This window comes from Pelophylax lessonae, assembly GCF_965119305.1.
Source record: "Pelophylax lessonae genome assembly, chromosome: 11".
Classification (NCBI taxonomy): Eukaryota; Metazoa; Chordata; class Amphibia; order Anura; family Ranidae; genus Pelophylax; species Pelophylax lessonae.
This window is the reverse complement of record NC_138778.1, coordinates 195,284,684-195,301,058: the sequence shown is the minus strand read 5'-3', so window position 1 is coordinate 195,301,058 and position 16,375 is coordinate 195,284,684. Positions and strand designations below refer to the sequence as shown.

General features: G+C 48.6%; 1 protein-coding gene across 1 annotated transcript in view; it reads left to right on the top strand.

The window, feature by feature from the left end:
- SYCP2 (synaptonemal complex protein 2) overlaps nucleotides 1-16,375 on the top strand; it is a 372,455-nt gene that overhangs the window by 50,879 nt on the left and 305,201 nt on the right. The window contains exons 8-13 of the mRNA XM_082271514.1: nucleotides 7,448-7,482; nucleotides 8,674-8,816; nucleotides 8,899-8,951; nucleotides 9,102-9,147; nucleotides 9,253-9,348; nucleotides 9,448-9,508. Coding sequence (XP_082127640.1) covers nucleotides 7,448-7,482; nucleotides 8,674-8,816; nucleotides 8,899-8,951; nucleotides 9,102-9,147; nucleotides 9,253-9,348; nucleotides 9,448-9,508 — 434 coding nt within the window. The remainder of the gene's footprint in view (nucleotides 1-7,447; nucleotides 7,483-8,673; nucleotides 8,817-8,898; nucleotides 8,952-9,101; nucleotides 9,148-9,252; nucleotides 9,349-9,447; nucleotides 9,509-16,375) is intronic.

Genomic DNA, 16,375 nt, shown 5'->3' with positions numbered 1-16,375 from the left:
TCCTCCGACAGTCGCCGCCCCCGCCCCTCTTTTGGGGTTTGTTTATATACTCTACTGCTATGCTACTGAAACTGAGTTGGGAATGCAGGAAGCAGGGAGGTATTGACTGAGGGGACCACCCCCTAGGGGTGGGATATGCTAAAAGCTTTGATATTAACTATTTTGTTTCCTAGCTACTCCTGCGGAGCAAAGGTCAATAACCCCATTAGTGATGAATATGAAGTGGCGGCGACTGTCGGAGGACTCAGAGAAAGGAATTTTACAGGTAAGATCTTACAAAAATTCCGTTTTTTTTTTTTCAAACATACATTTTAAGGCTCAATGGAACCCCCCAGTATTCATAACCGTAGTGCAATCAGGCTGCATATACAGAATTATACAGTGGACAGAATAAATTATGTACCTCACACAAACAAAGGACTCAGGACTGCTTCCTTTCAACTGAGAAAAATAATTATTTTCTCTTTCGTTCATTGATGAACACAGCTCCAGAATCTTCTTGATCATTGGGATATGCTGACCCCTACAGGAGTAGGACACTAGACAGGAAAAAGCGTTACCACACCTATGGGGCATTCCCAGGGGATATACTCCCACTTTCTGCTATAGGCACTCAGTTTTTGATGCCTAGTCAGGATTAAGGACCTAGTTCCTTGCTGGAATCTCTGGTCCTATATTTTTTTCTTTTTAAACTGATTTTTATTATTTTCTTTTCCCGTGAGAACTACAATCTACTGCTTGACTGGGCGACAGACTGAATGTTCTAGATCCTTATGGTCTCCCCAGTCCGGCCAGCGAGCGTGATCCAACCTCAGCTCCGCGCTAGGTTGGCCGCGACACGACCCCACTGGGCAGGGGCTGGCCGGCGAGTTAAATGACCTGGTCACGGCCTGAGTTGCCTCTGGCCCGCTGCACCCCCATTCTGATGGTGTGGTGTTTCTTGCTGGAGTGGTGCCCACCCGGTTCCATGGTGTGGGAAGTAGTGTCTCCCTTCTACCCTGGTGCTCTTTTGGGGTGGACGTGGGCCCCTCCCTGAAATGGTCGGACCCCCAGGTTCTCCACCATTCCCCCCAGCCCCCTCTAAACAGTCACTATCGGTCTTTTGGCCCCCTCCCCGGGTGCGGTAGGAGCTAGCTTTGCCTTATGCTCCAGAAGGAGGGGGGTTGGATGTGGTTGCTGCTGACTGGATTGCACAACGGGGGGTTTTGAGCAGGTTCCCTGCCTCCTGGGGGTTAGTGACTGGGGCAGGGATGTCCTTTGGGCGGTTATTGGGCTGGGGGAGCAGATCCGGCCAAAAATTTAGGCCACAGCTTTGCAGCCTACTCACGGCTGACCGAGCTGCTGACTGAAAAGCTGTCCAGAGCCTATGTGAGGCGGCCGGCGGATCCGGCCGAAAAATATAGGTCGCGGCTTGGCAGCCTACCCGTCGTCGCAAGCTGCTGACCGGAAATCCTTGCAATTGCAGCCTGGCCTCCACAAAAATGTAGGCCACGGCTTGCGGCCTGCTAGGCCATATGGTCAGCTTGGCACCTCCCTGGCCCCCCGGCGCTTTATTCTTAGTAACAGTCTTGCCGCCATTATTGTGTGGAAGAGGGTACCCGGCCTGCGCATCTGTGCCACAGCGGGTATTGTCCTATTTTGTCCTCTATGGAGGGCTCGGAGAGCGAACCCCCCCCCCCCCCTCCTTGTTTTTTTTTTTGCAGGGTTTCATGGGTGGTCCCTTAATTAGTATGTTTCGGGGTGAGCTTGGTTTGTAGCGACCCTACTGGGTCTTCGTCCAGTGCTCTGATTGATTGGAGGATCAGATCTTATACTGGAGTCATGCATGTTAAGGTGTTGGTGGCTCCACTGATTGTGTCGGTGCTGGCATTTTTATAAAAATGGTGGATGCTGCTGCAGCGTTGGAGGCGCCAGCCCTCTTTTGGTACCCACAGCTCCTTAGAAGCGGCAAAGGTATTCCTTATTCCCGCCTATCTCGACATAATTGTCGCGAGTCAGTGGGGTGGTCCTAAATGCACTATGGCGGTGCCTAAGCGTTTCGATAGACAGTATACCCTTCAGGAGTCTCTGTTGAATATGTGAATCTCCCACCTGTGGTGGACTCTCAGGTTCCCGAGGCTGAATAAATCCACTCTAATTCACGGTGGAGGGGTCTCCAGCCTTTAAAGATTCCTTTGAGAGGAGAGCTGAGACTTGGCCCGCCACATGTTACTGTGTCTGGTTCGGTCCTTGGACCGTTGTTCACCATAGCTTTGGTGTCCCAGACTGACGGAGTGGGCAAAGATTTTGCTCCAGGATCTGGAGGGGGGGAACAGCTTCCCCCTGCCTTTGCGGAGGCGGCAGACCAGTTGGTCCAGGGGTGCAGTTTTTCTGTGATGCCTCCCTGGATGCGGCTCCCTTAGTCTCTAGGCTGTTCGTGAAAGCAGTGGTCCTTTGGAGCATGATATGGCTGAAATGCTAGTCTGCGGACCAGACTTTCCAGAAGGCTTTATCTGATCTTCCCTTTGTGGGGAATCGCCTGTTCGGATCCTCCCTGGATGATATCATTAAGGGTCTTTCAGGGGGAAGAGTACTCTTCTTCCACAGGCTGCCAGGGGCATAGAGTCTCGTCGCAGTCGTGGGCCTTTTCTCTCTCGGCTCATAAGCGTTTTTTTCATTTCTCAGGATCTCAAGATCAAGGCATCTAAGTCTGTCAGGATCTCCTTCGGAGGTTCCAAGAGGACCTGTTCTGGTATGCCAAGAGTGGGTCCTTCTAGACCTGCAGACAACCCCTGCCTGAAGGGGTGCTCTCACCTGTATTTGGGGTGGGGGGACGTCTTCACTTCTTCCCGGACCTGTGGACCTCCCCAATTCAAGACAAATGGGTCCACGAGCTGACTCGGTCAAGCCACAAGATCGAGTTTCGGTCTTATCCTCCAGAGAGGTTCTTTCCTTCCAACCTGCAATTATCCCCAGACTACCTGCGAGGTCTCTTTGAGGCGGAGCAAGCTTTGCTACTACAAGAGGATTCAGAATCAGAATAATTTTTTTTTTTTTTTTTTAATGGGGTTTCTTTAAACCCGTTTACAGTTCCCAGGAAGGAAGGCACGGTACATCCAATCTTGGACCTCAAAGCTCTGAACCGCTTTGTGTGGGTTAAGATGTTCAGAATGGAGTCCATTCGTACGGTAGTGGCATCACTACATCGAGGGGATCTTCTACCTCTATCAATATCAAGGACGCTTACCTTCCTATTCCGATATATCGGTCATCCACATTTCCTCCGCTTTGCCGTGGGCGAGAAGCATTATCTGTTTGTGGCATTACCCTTTGATCTCGCCTCAGCTCCTCAGGTTTTCACAAAGTGTTGGTGTTGTTGCGCCAGCGGCGGATTGCAGTACTGGAGTACCTGGATGATCTGCGAGCAGTGTCAAGGTCTTGCGTTGCCTACTCTGTTTGCATCATCACTTGCCTGCTGCCTGGGCATCGCTCAGTGATTATGTTGCACACCTGACTATATGTATCACCTGTTGGTTTGCAGTCCTTTGTCCTTGTGTTTCGTGCTCCAAGGTGAATCACTGCTAGCAGTCTTCTGTTCTCTGTGTTCCTCCGTGCATGACCTGGCTTGGCTGATGACTTTCCTGGCTCTTTATTCTGCATCAGCAGATGACCCCGCATTGGCAGACATCCCGCCATCTGAAGACTACTCGCCTCTGGACTCGACCCTGGCTTGGATGACTACTCGCTTCTAGACTCTATCCTGGTTTGGATTACTATCCGCTCTTCACTTGACTCTTGCTGTTCCTGATTTCGCTCCTTACTCTTGGTGTGCATTTATTGTTCTAATAAACTGCTTTATTTTACTTACATCTTCGTATGGTCTGGTTTCCTGGCACCCTGACAACAGAGTCTCCGACTGTACTGACAGACAACTGGGAGATTATTGTGCAGGACTCTGCAGGCGTTCGGTTGGAAACTAAAATTTCCAGGAATCGGCTCTGCTTTCGTCCACCAAGTTGGACTATCTGGGTCTGCTCTGTACTCGGCCTCAGCCAGGGTGTTCCTCCAATAGGATAAGCTCCATAAGCTGCAGGATGCCATTCGGCTTCTGTTGTTCAGAAGTCGGTTGTCTCTCAGGACTTGCATGCGGGTGCTGGGTCTGATGGCGTCTACCTTCGAGGCCGCTCCGTTTGCACAGTTCCACACGAGACCTCTTCCTCTCAGAGGCTCAGGACCGGATGGCTTGCACCCGAGGGTTCTTAATGAGCTCAGCCAGGTGATTGCCAGACAATTATTCTTGATCTTTAAGGATAGTTTACAGACGGGTATGGTGCCAGCTGATTGGAAAAAAGCCAACGTGGTACCAATATTTAAAAAGGGGCCGAGATATATCCCGGGTAACTATAGGCCGGTCAGCCTAACATCAGTAGTCTGTAAAATTTTGGAGGGGATGATAAGGGACCACATACAAGACTTTAGTAATGAAAACGGTATTATAAGTAGTAATCAGCATGGATTCATGAAAAATCGTTCGTGCCAAACCAATCTATTAACCTTCTACGATGAAGTGAGCTGCCACCTAGATAAAGGTAAGCCTGTGGATGTGGTGTATCTGGACTTTGCAAAGGCCTTTGACACCGTTCCCCACAAACGCTTACTGTACAAACTAAGGAAGGTAGGTATGGACCATAAGGTGAGTACCTGGATAGAGAACTGGCTCCAGGGTAGAGTCCAGAGGGTGATGATTAATGGTGAGTACTCGGATTGGGCGGGTGTGGAAAGTGGGGTCCCCCAGGGTTCTGTCCTGGGACCAATCCTGTTTAATTTATTCATAAATGATCTAGAGGAGGGGATATCTAGTACAATCTCAGTATTTGCAGATGATACTAAATTAGGCTTGCCAATATCTTCTATGCAGGATGTGGAAACCTTGCAAGAGGACCTGAACAAAATAACGGGGTGGGCAACTACATGGCAGATGAGATTTAATGTTGAAAAATGTAAAGTAATGCACTTGGGGGCCAGAAACCAGAAAGCAAGCTACTCACTAGGGGGGGGAACCTCTGGGTGAGTCTAGGATGGAAAAGGACTTGGGGGTACTGGTAGACAACAGGCTTGGCAGTGGCATGCAATGCCAAGCCGCCGCAAGCAAAGCCAACAGAATACTGGGTTGTATAAAAAAGGGGATTCACTCCAGAAATAAAGAGATTATTCTCCCACTCTACAAGACTCTGGTCCGGCCACATCTGGAGTATGCTGTCCAGATCTGGGCACCGGCCCTCAGTAAGGATGTGCTGGAACTGGAGAAAGTCCAGAGAAGGGCAACAAAAATAATTAGGGGAATGGAGGACAGCAGCTATGAGGAAAGACTACAAGCACTGAACCTATTCTCTCTGGAGAAGAGAAGATTGAGGGGGGATATGATATCAATGTACAAATACTGTACTGGCGACCCGAGCATAAGGAACAAACTATTCAGAGAGAGGAGATACAATAAGACACGTGGCCACTCACTAAAACTTGAGGAAACGCGGTTTAACCTTAAAGTGCGTAAGGGGTTCTTCACTGTAAGAGCGGTAAGGATGTGGAATTCTCTTCCACAAGCAGTCGTATCAGCAGGGAGCATTGATAGTTTCAAAAAAACTATTAGATGGACACCTTAAAGACCACAACATACAGGGGTATACAATGTACGGTTAATAGCAAACACACACACACATCATAGGTTGAACTGGATGGACTGATGTCTTTTTTCAACCTCACTAACTATGTAACTATGTAAGGAGCTCTGTTGGCCCAAGGGCCAGTCTTCCATCTTACAGTCGCTGGCCTTAACGGCTTTGCTGTCGAAAGCCAGGTGCTGAAGGATAGAGGGTTGTCTGAATCGATGATTCCCGTGCTGCTGAAATCTAGCGAATCTACTTCTAGTAAGATTTACCATTGCGTTTGAAGAGCATACTTTGCTTGGTGTGAATCTCTTGGGGTTCACCCCCGCGCCTTTTCGGTGACTCTGAGTTTGGCTTTCCTCTAAGGAGGTGTTGAGCAGCGTCTGGCCTCGGGTGCCATCAAGGGCCTGGTTTCGGCCTTAGCGTTTCTTTCAACGTCAATTTGGCTACGTATCTTTGGTTCACACTTTTATTCAGGGGGTTCGTCATTTGGCTTCCCCAGTGCTGTCTCCGTTGTCCGTGGGATCTCACTCGGTGCTGTCGGTTCTTCAGTAACCGCCGTTCAAAAGTATTGGTGAGATTCCTCTGCTTACATTGTCTCAGCAGGTAGCCTTCTTGGTGGCTTTTTCTTCTGCATGTAGTGTGTTGGAGCTGGCAGCTTTGTCTTGTTGTTCACCTTACTTGGTGGTTCACAGAGATAAAGTGGTGCTTTGTCCTTGTCAGTCATTCTTCCCTAAGGTTGTTTCTGGTTTCCAGCTGGACGAAGTTTGTGTTGCCTTCCCTGTGTCCTAAGCCTAGGCATCCTAAAGAAATTGCCTTGCATTCTCTGGATGTGGTTTTGGCATTCAGGGTGTAGCTGGCGGCAACCGAGTCGTTTAGGAAATTAGACTTGCCTTTTGTCCTTTAAGGATCAACCTCACAAGGGCTTGGCCATGTCTGCTGCGACCATTTCCGGATGGATCAGACAGACAGTAGTGCAGACCTATTCAGTTAAGGGTCAGGTTCTCCGTTCCCAGTTAAGGCGCATTCTACTAGGGCGCTTAGTGCCTCCTGGGCCTTCAGTCATCAGGCGTCAGTGATGCAAGTTGGCAAGGCAGCCACTTGGTCGGCTGTGCACATTTTTACAAAATTTTTACAGAGTTAGAGTGTTGGCATCTGCGGATGCTGATTGAGAGAACTAAACTCCCTTGAGGGTGTATGTTTCAGGTGAGCTCCAGTTATTACTGGTTGAGCTCCATGTTACCTGGTTGGCTAGGTTTAGCCTTTTGGGAATTTTTTTCTACTGTGTTTTTTTTCCGACCCCTTATGTTTGACACTGCTTTGGGACGTCCCAATGGTCAAGATGATTCTGGAGCTGTGTCCGACAAATGAATGAAAGAGAAAATGGATTTTTGTCTTACCATACAATCTTTTTCTCTGATGAGGGACACAGCACCCGTCTATTGAGTTGGGTTATATTTCTTCTGACATTGCTTGCAACAAAACTGAGCACCTATAGCAGGAAGTGGGAGTATATCCCCCTGGGACTGCCCCATAGGCGTGGTAAAGCTTTTTCCTGCCTAGTGTCCTACTCCTGTAGGAGGCAGCATAACCTATTGGTCACGAAGATTCTGGAGCTGTGTCCATCAATGAACATCAGAAAAAAGGATTTTACAGTAAGACAGAAATCCAATTTTTTTCTCAGGTTGTCCTGCTGGTAGTATAGAATAAATAAATAATTGTGGTGGTCCATTTAAGGAAATTGTAAATGCAATTAAATATACAGTCTATGTTAAAAGAATATGTCTGCTGTTTGTTTTTAGGTCTGCTATGGGTAAAAGAATTTTAGATGCAGGAGGTAAGGGTTCTTAAATAATAAAACTATTAATTATGTTTGGTCTATGGCTTATGGATGTAATTGAGAGAATCTGCATGTAATTATGTGAGCAAGAAATTAGGTCAAACCATGACTATGTTAAAATGTGTATTTTTTTTTTATTGCCCATCACGCTGTGCATTGAGTGATCAGATTTTTGTTGATTGGCCTTATGTCCTTTTTATCAGATTTATTTAAAATGGTTTTAAAGGCTCAATCTTTTTACCTTCATGCATTCTATGCATGAAAGTAAAAAACATTCTGTAAGCAGCAGCCCCGTTCAGCCCCCTCAATACTCACCTAGCTCCCTCTCGATCCAGCAATGTACACGAGAGAGGAGCTTCTCCCGGGTCTCTCATTCCTCATTGGCTGAGACAGCAATGGGAGCCATTATGTGTCTTATGGATGCATAGAGCGGGGCTCAGGAGCGAGCATGCACCAGTGCCCCCCATAGCAAGCGGCTTTGCTATTGGGGGGACTGTCAGAAGAGAAGGAGCCAGGAGTGCCGGCTGGCCAATGAAATGAATTGACGCCTGTAAGGGCTCCTAAAATCTTTAGACACTTTTACAAGTGTCAGGCATTTTTTCTGCAAAAACTTTGCTGGCTTCCAGGAGGCTTAAATAAATGTCCTGTGTGCATGAGGCCTTAAAAGAGATGTATGTTTTTTTTTTTTTCTAGAATCATACTTACCTAGGTAGATGCAGCTTTGGTCCCATGCTTCTTCTGTCCCTCGGCACCCCCGACACTGAGAACCGAGCAATTAAATGCTGCCAATCTTTTGGTTCTCACAGCTCTGTTCTGCCAATCCCCCCCCCCCCCCCCACCCCCGTGCAATCACTGGAGAGCTGGGCTGTGGAGAAGGCGGCTGGCTCAGGCTGAGCCGGGTGTTGGCCCAGGCATGTGGGCAGTTCCCGACTTCATTTTCGGGTTCTTGCCCGAGCCTGGACTGGCTGTGTGACGTCACCTGACAACGGGCTTCTGCTTAAAAATGGGTCACAGGAATGAAGAACGAACTGCACTGCTATGATCCACAGAAGTACAGCCAAACTAGCTTTGGCTATACTACTCAGTTTAATTTCAGTTTAAGCCAATGTTTTGACAAATGACTATGACTTCTCCTGCCAGAGATTTTTTTCTTTACTAATATACATTGAAGGTGAACCTGTTTTACAGATTACGATCTACAAGTGGCAATTACAGAAGCTTTGTTCAGAATGACATCAGATGCGCAGCGAGTGGAACTTGCCAACCATTGGTTTCCTATGGAATTTGTTTCTAACGCATTTAAAAAAATAAAGGCCGCAGAGTTTGAAACTGTATGTTTTACTGCTGATTTTTCAGTTAAAAGCACTCCTATAAGTTCCCTCCCTCTTATTTGTTTTGTTTATATTTACTTAGGATTGTAGAAAGTTCCTCAATCTGGTGAATGGTATGTTGGGTGACAAGCGAAGGTAACATTTTTACAAACACACATACATATATATATATATATATATATATATTTATACATTTCACATTTTTATACAGTTCATGTTTCAGACACTGAAAAGTTTTCTAGTGATTGGTATTAGTTAAAAATGGCATTTTTTTTTTCCTTTCAGAGTTTTTACATTTCCTTGTCTCTCTGCACACCTAGAAAATCACAAGGTATTTTTATCACTATTGAAAAAAGACATCTTGACATTTCAAATTGACTAAATGTGAAAAGCAATGTACAGTATGTATAATACTTCAAATATTAAAAATTTCCAGCTCCAGACACCATCTGATGAAAAGCTGGAAGAGTTCTGGATTGATTTTAATGTTGGGACTCAAAGCCTTTCCTTCTATGTTTCTACAGATGATGAGGTGGTGTATTAATGTACATACCTAATAACATTATCACTGTACCAAATCTCTTGATAGTTTACATGTGTATATTGATTATTATATCACCTATCATATCAGGATCATCAGTGGGAGACGGTGTGTGTAACAGAGAATGAAGTGGATTTGTACAATATTGAAGGTACTGCCTCTCACAATAGTGATAAAGGACTAGTATACCAAAAACAAACATTTAAGAAAACACCTTGCCTCTAAGGAAAAAATGTGATGCTATGTATTTTTAGTATATGAAACTTTGCTGTAAAAGTTATTGTCATACTTCAACTGCCATTCTTTCAAATGAACCTGTGCTTTGCAAAGCAATAGGTTCACTCTAACTTAGCTCTCCCTAGCAGCATCCTTCAGCCACCAGGAGCAAAGAAAAAGCTCTTTGTAAGTGCTGCAATGCTCCTCTATACCCGGGAGTACTGGGTATTTCTTTTGGCTCCTGGCATCGCACTGTATGCTGGGGGAGTTCAGGAAAGGTACGTATGTGTTGGGGAGGGGTTAAAGAAAACCCATGGCTTTACTTTAAATGGGGAAAACATGTTGAGGCTTTAAGAGGCTTACTGCTAGCCACTGGCACTATTCTATGGAGCTTTCCGGCAGGAGGTCTGTAATGGGTTTGAAAATATAACTCCCCACTTTCTTTCACTTTAACCACTTCCATATGGGCCACTTCTTTCACTCCTCTCCGACTTGTAAAAACCATAATTTTTTTTAATAGAAAATTACTCAGAACCCCTAAACATTATATATGTTTTCTTAGCAGAGACCCTAGGGAATAAAATAGCGGTCGTTGCAACTTTTTATGTCACACACTATTTGCGAAGCAATTTTTAAAATGCACTTTTTGGGAAAAATCATGAATTAAAAAAAAACAAAACTCTAAAGTTTGCCCAATTTTTTTGTATAATGTGGAAGACGATGTTACACTGAATAAAAAGATACCTAACATGTCATGCTTTAAAATTGTGCACACTTGTGGAATAGCACCAAACTTTGGTACTTAAAAATCTTCACAGGCTTCACTTTATAAATAATTACAGGTTACTTATTAAGACCACATGCACACTGGGCATTAGAAAAAATGAGCTGCAGAGCCAGGAAAAAGCAGCTGTAAAAATGTGCTTTTAGTAGCTTTTTCCATTGGCGTTAATGCGCGTTTAGCCGCGTTTTTCTGCCTCCATTCAAAATCAATGGTTGCCTATGAGCCGTCTTTGATACGGCTTTAAGCCCATTGATTTTAATAGAAGTCGCAACCAAGTCAGATCATGATGATCCGACTCGTGGTGCGAATTCCGCTCTGAGAATCTGGAGGGGGAACTCCACACCAAAATGGAAAAAAAAAACGGTGTGGGGGTCCCCCCAAGATCCATACCAGACCCTTATCCGAGCATGTAGCCGGGCAGGTCAGGAAAGGGGAGGAGACAAGCAAGCGGCCCCATCCCCTCCTGGACCATACCAGGCCACATGCTCTCAATATGGGGAGGTAGGTGCTTTGGGGCGGGGGCTCTTCACCCCCACCCCAAAGCCCCTTGTCCCCATGTTGATGGGGACAGGGGCCTCTTCCTGACAACCCTGGCCAGTGGTTGCTGGGGTTGGCGGGCAGGGGGCTTATCAGAATCTGGACGCCCCCTGTAACAAGGGGGCCCTCCATATCCTGCGCCCCCACTTGTGAATGGGAAAGTGGGAGCTTTGGGGCGGGGGGGGGGGGAAGAAGACCAGAGGGAGAAGATTTTTAATGGCTTCTCAAAATCGTCTCTTCTCATTATTTACACTACACTGTCTTTTTTGGGCTGAATGGGCAGAAAAAAATTTCTACAGAGAGGGTACACCCTCTCTCTTCCTGCACAGGATGTCAGTTTTTTAATCTGCCTAGTCAGGAGTAAGGACCTAGTTCTGGGATCTTTGGTCCTAGCTTAAAAGTATTTTTTTATGTAGATCGTTTTTTATTAGCTAGCCTTTTTCTCCAGATTTTTTTTTTTCCTGTGAGATCTACAAGCAACTATGCCGGATTTTGGCGACAGGCTGGATAATCTAGATCCAGTGGTCACCTCAGCTGGCCAGTGAGCACGCGCAGACCTTAGCTGCGCTCTTGGGTCGGCCACGACATAGTCCCACTGGACGGGGACTGGCCCCGTGAGTTAAACATCTCACGAGGTCGCACATGACAGGGTCTAGGCCTATGTCGCAGCGTTACTATTTGGCCGACAGCCCCCCCCACTTCGGAGGAGAGGGGTCCTGTCAGGAGATGGCGCCCGCCTGTATTCCTGGTACGGTGAGTAAACGTTTCCCCCCTTTTCCCTGGCGGATTTTGGGGTGGACGCGTGCCCCTCCCTGGATTGGTCAGACCCTCACACTCCTGGGTTTCCCTCTGTCCTATTGTGCAACCCCCCTCCCCCCCCTACCAAGTGGGGGACTGTTTGGCCCTACCTCAGGCTGAGGACCTTGTTTGCAGGCCGCATGGGGGGCTGGGGGTGCGCCGTCCATGGCGCTCGGCCAATCGTGCGGGGGGTAGGGGGCCTTCAGGGCCTTCCTGTTGCGTGATGGTATTAGGAGGGCTGGCCGGGGGTCCCCCTGTGGGTCCTTGTTGCTGTGCGGGGCCGCCATTTTGTGGTAGCCTCGTCTGCTAATATGATGGTGGCCATCTTGATACACGCGTTTTCGGCCATTTTGCAGTGGATTTTCTGCTGAGAATTTAGGTGGGAGTGCCTGGAGGTGTTTTCCAGTGGTTGGAGCCCCTCCCTTCATCCCAGGCAACTTCACTGCTCACTCCCTTTTGGGAGGGCTTCTGCTACACGTGCAGACATCCTGGGAATGCATATAGGGACAGTGGGTTCTGGGGATCCCTCTCTCTCTCTGTTGGGGGTCTTCAGGGCGTGCAGTGGGACAGTTTTTTATGTAAAAAAAAAAATGTAATTTTTGTAATTTTTTGCAAATTTTGCTGGTGGGTTCTTCTGGCTCAGTATGGACGCTGCAGACCATGTGTCCCTACCAGACCCCTCACGAAGGCCGTAGGGCCTTCTGGATCTCCACTGTCCAGCAATGCATTTTCGGCGTTTCTGGAAGCATTTAGGTCCCGGGTGGAGGTGGCCTTGAGAGTGCGAGGTACGCAGAAACAATCTCCACCTACCCCTGCCTCGTCTAATGTCTCGGATTCTGAGTCTCACTCAGCCGCCACAAACGTGGGTCTCCCTGCCGGGTCTGTTACCTCACGCCCTGCCTCCTCGGATACTGGGGATGACATTTCTACCCCCCCTGCCGCGCAAGATACAGGCGCTGGTGGATGCACTGGTTGTTTCTGCGCATGACACCCCTGCAATTGGAGGATGCAGCGGTGGCTGGGCCTGGGGCACAGGTTGCGTTTGGCACTCACATGCCATCCGGAGCAGCTTAATTTGCTTGCATGCTCATAAAGAATGGGACCATCCGAGACGTTCCCCTGGGGTGTCTAAGCGGCTGCTAGTCGTTACCCTTTTGAGGAGTCTCTGGTAACGAAGTGGACTGTGCCACCTAAAGTGGACCCACCCGTCTCCAGGCTGAATAAGACTACCGTTATTCCAGTGGAGGAATTCCCTTCCTTTAAGGACCTGGGGGATAAGATGGCGGAGGCTGTGGCCCGCGATCTATACTCCCTAGCAGGGTCTGCACTGAGAACAGTGTTAGGATTGCGCTAACCACACAGACTCTGCCTGATGGGCGGAGTTCCAACGCTGTGCCTTGGTGAGTAGCAAGTCCCTCCTTCCTTGGGGGGGAGCTGTTGGACCAGCTGGTGCAGGGCTGCACTATTTTTGCGATTCCGTGCTGGACACGGCTTCTTTATTGGGTCACCTGTCGTTTTCAGCAGTGGTTTTCTGGCTAAAGTGTTGGTCTGCAGATCATACTTCTAAGAGGGCCTTAACAGATCTCCCTTTTCAGGGGGATCACCTGTCTGGCGCTGCCCCTGGATGACATTATATAAGGAACTCACGGGGAGAAGAGTACTTTAGACGCAGACGGGGTCCCTCCTTTTTCAGCTCACAAACAGTTTTCATTGTCCTTCGGGGGCAGTCGATGAGGTTAAGTCCTCTTCTGCAGGTGGCTCCAAGCAACCCTGGCCTGGCAAACAAAGGTCAGTTTTTTCCAGACCTGCGGACAAGGCCTACTCGGCCTGAAGGTGCGTCCTCATTCATATATGGGGTGGGGGGGGGGCGGTCCTCAGACCTGCAGCTGGCCCAGATCCCAGACAGCTGGGTTCAGGAGGTCATGCGGTCCAGTTGCAGATCGAGTTTCGATTGATCGAGTTTCTCCAGTAAGGTTTTCCTCCACTGTACGGCTGTCCCCGGATCGCTTGCTGGCGCTCTATGGGGCAGTACATTTGACAGGCTGGACCTAATGGCCCTGGAATCTGTTCACAAGAGGGTGGCTTCCCTACATCAGGGGAATTCCTGGCCTCCATTGACATCAGAGATGCCTACCTACACATCTCGTTATGTGCAGGACACCAACGGTTCTCCGTTTTTGCCGTGGGAGAGGATCGGTTTGTGGCATTAACCTTTGGTCTTGCCTCTGCTCCTCGGGTCTTCACTATGTTGTTGGCACTGGTCCTGGCGCTGTTGCGACAGAGGGGTGTATCGGTCCTGGGTTCCTGGCTGATCTGCTTGTCCATGCGGAGTCCCCTGCGGTGCTGGCGGTGAATTGGAAATCACTGAGAACTCTGGTGGAGTTCGGGTGGGTTCTGAACCTTCAGATGTCGTCCCTGTTCCCCTCCATGAGACTGGACTCTGGGCCTGACTTTGGACTTGTCCTCAGCCAGGGTGTTTCTCCCTCTGGAAAGACTCTTGAAACTTCAGGCTGCGGTTCAGCTGTTGCTGTCCAGCCAATGGTCGTCCCTTTGAACCTGCATGCAAGTTCTGGGACTTATGGTGTCATCTTTCGAGGCTGTCCCTTTCGCTCAATCCCTCCCGAGGGTACCCCAGGAGGCAATCCTTCTCAAATGGAACTAGATTCCAAAGTCTCTGGATATTCGGATCCAGCTGAGCCAGGTGACCAGGGAGTATTTGATCTGGTGGCTTCGGTCCCCGATGCCCAAGCAGGAAATCCTTCCTCCCCTTATACTAGACAATTGTACCATGAACAGGTTCTCTGCTCAGGGAGTATGGTCCTTGGAGGATCCGGGTTAAGGATCAATGTCCTGGAGCTGAGAGCGATCCGGCCTTTCCTAGTTCACTGGATCGGGCACCTGCAGCTGTCCAGTGTGCATTCAATCGGACTATGCCATGACCATGGCTTATGTCATTCCCCAAGGGTGTCTTTGCGGCCTTGGAAGTGACAGGCATTCTTCGTTGGGCAGAGTGCCTTGTTCCCGCTCTCTCTGCTGCTCACATTCCAGGTGTAGGAAATTGGCAGGCGGATTACCTCAGTCGACAGGCCTTGGATGCAGGGGAATGGTCCCTTCATCCGGAGGTGTTCCAGCAGTTGTTGTGGCATTTCAGACGTGGATCTGTTGGCGTCACATCTACAGGATAGTGCAGAGGTTTGTGGCCTGCTCCCGGGACCCTCTGGCAGATGCACTGGTGGCACCATGGTTTCTGTCGTAGGCAAGAACATATACTAAGTTCAACATGAACAACACTGAAACGTTTGGCTTGGTCACCTGCGCAAGATTGACGCACGCATAATCGTGTGAGAGCATTCACGCATGGCGCATGGTCGGTATCGGCTGCTATCTGCCTTTCCTCCTCTCAAGTTGCTGCCACGACTCCAGGGCTGCCTGGGTCCTCCGCCAGGACTGCACGGCGAGAGTAAGGTGGAAGTCACACCCAGAACCGGAAGGACGTACAACGCGTTTCTGAGCATGCACCAAGTCCAGATCGGACATGCGCACTTTTTCCTCAGGTGCAGGGGAGAGATCACAATGGCCGGTTATAAATAGAACAGCGTGAGTCACTACTTGATAATCAATGAGACAAGACGGCCACTTCCCCTCCTGCTACCGACGGCGCCAACTGGTGCTGCATGTCATATATATCACACAGAGAGACGGCACCACCCAGAGGAACCCATCTGTTTACATCTTGACAGCCATTTACCATTTGGTTTTGTGAGTTGCTGCTTTTCTGTTTTTATCTGTGAATAAAAAAGCAGTCTACACTTAGAGCACTTTTCTGTTTTCTTCATATTTGTTCCAGGGTTCCTTCCTCACTTCTGAGTTAAGCTGCTTGGTGCAGCTGGAATTTTTTATCCATTGGACCCCCCCCCCCTGTTTTTCATCTCCTAATTGGACTTTGTATGGACACTATATTATGCAGATGGACTGTAGCACTTACATGTCTGTTTTTTTTATTCTTGTTGCTCCTGACTGGCTTCGCCAAGCTTGGTACGCCGACCTGGTCAGGCTAGTCGCAGACGCTCCTTGGAGACTTCTTCTCAGGGAGGATCTATTGTCTCCAGGGCAAATCTTCCATCCTGCTTTACGGTCACTGGTTTTGTCGGCTTGGCTGTTGAAAGCCAGGTGCTGAAGGACAGGGGATTGTCTACTTCAGTTATTCCCACTCTGCTTAAAGCGAGGAAAGCGACTTCTAGGTTGATTTATCATCGTACGAGAAAGTCGTATGTTGCGTGGTGTGAGTCTCTTTGGGCTCCCCCTCGCTTTTACTCAGTGGCCCGGATCCTGACCTTCCTTCACCTGGGAGTTGCTCAAAAGTTGGCCTTGAGTACTATCAAGGGTCAGGTTTCGGCTTTGGCAATTTTCTTCCAAAGGCCGTTGGCTGCCCATTCCCTGATGCGTAACTTCTTCCAGGGGGTGCAACACTGGGTACCTCCGATGCGACCTCCGTCACCAACTGGGGACCTTGATTTGGTGCAGTTGGTTCTTCGAAAACCTCCTTTTGCAAGTACTCGGGGTTTCCCCTGCCTACCTTGTCACGGAAGGTGGCCTTCTTGGTGGCTATCACTTCTGCGCGCAGGGTGTTGGCACTGGCGACATTGTTCTGTCGTTCTCCCTATGTTGGTTCATGGAGACAAG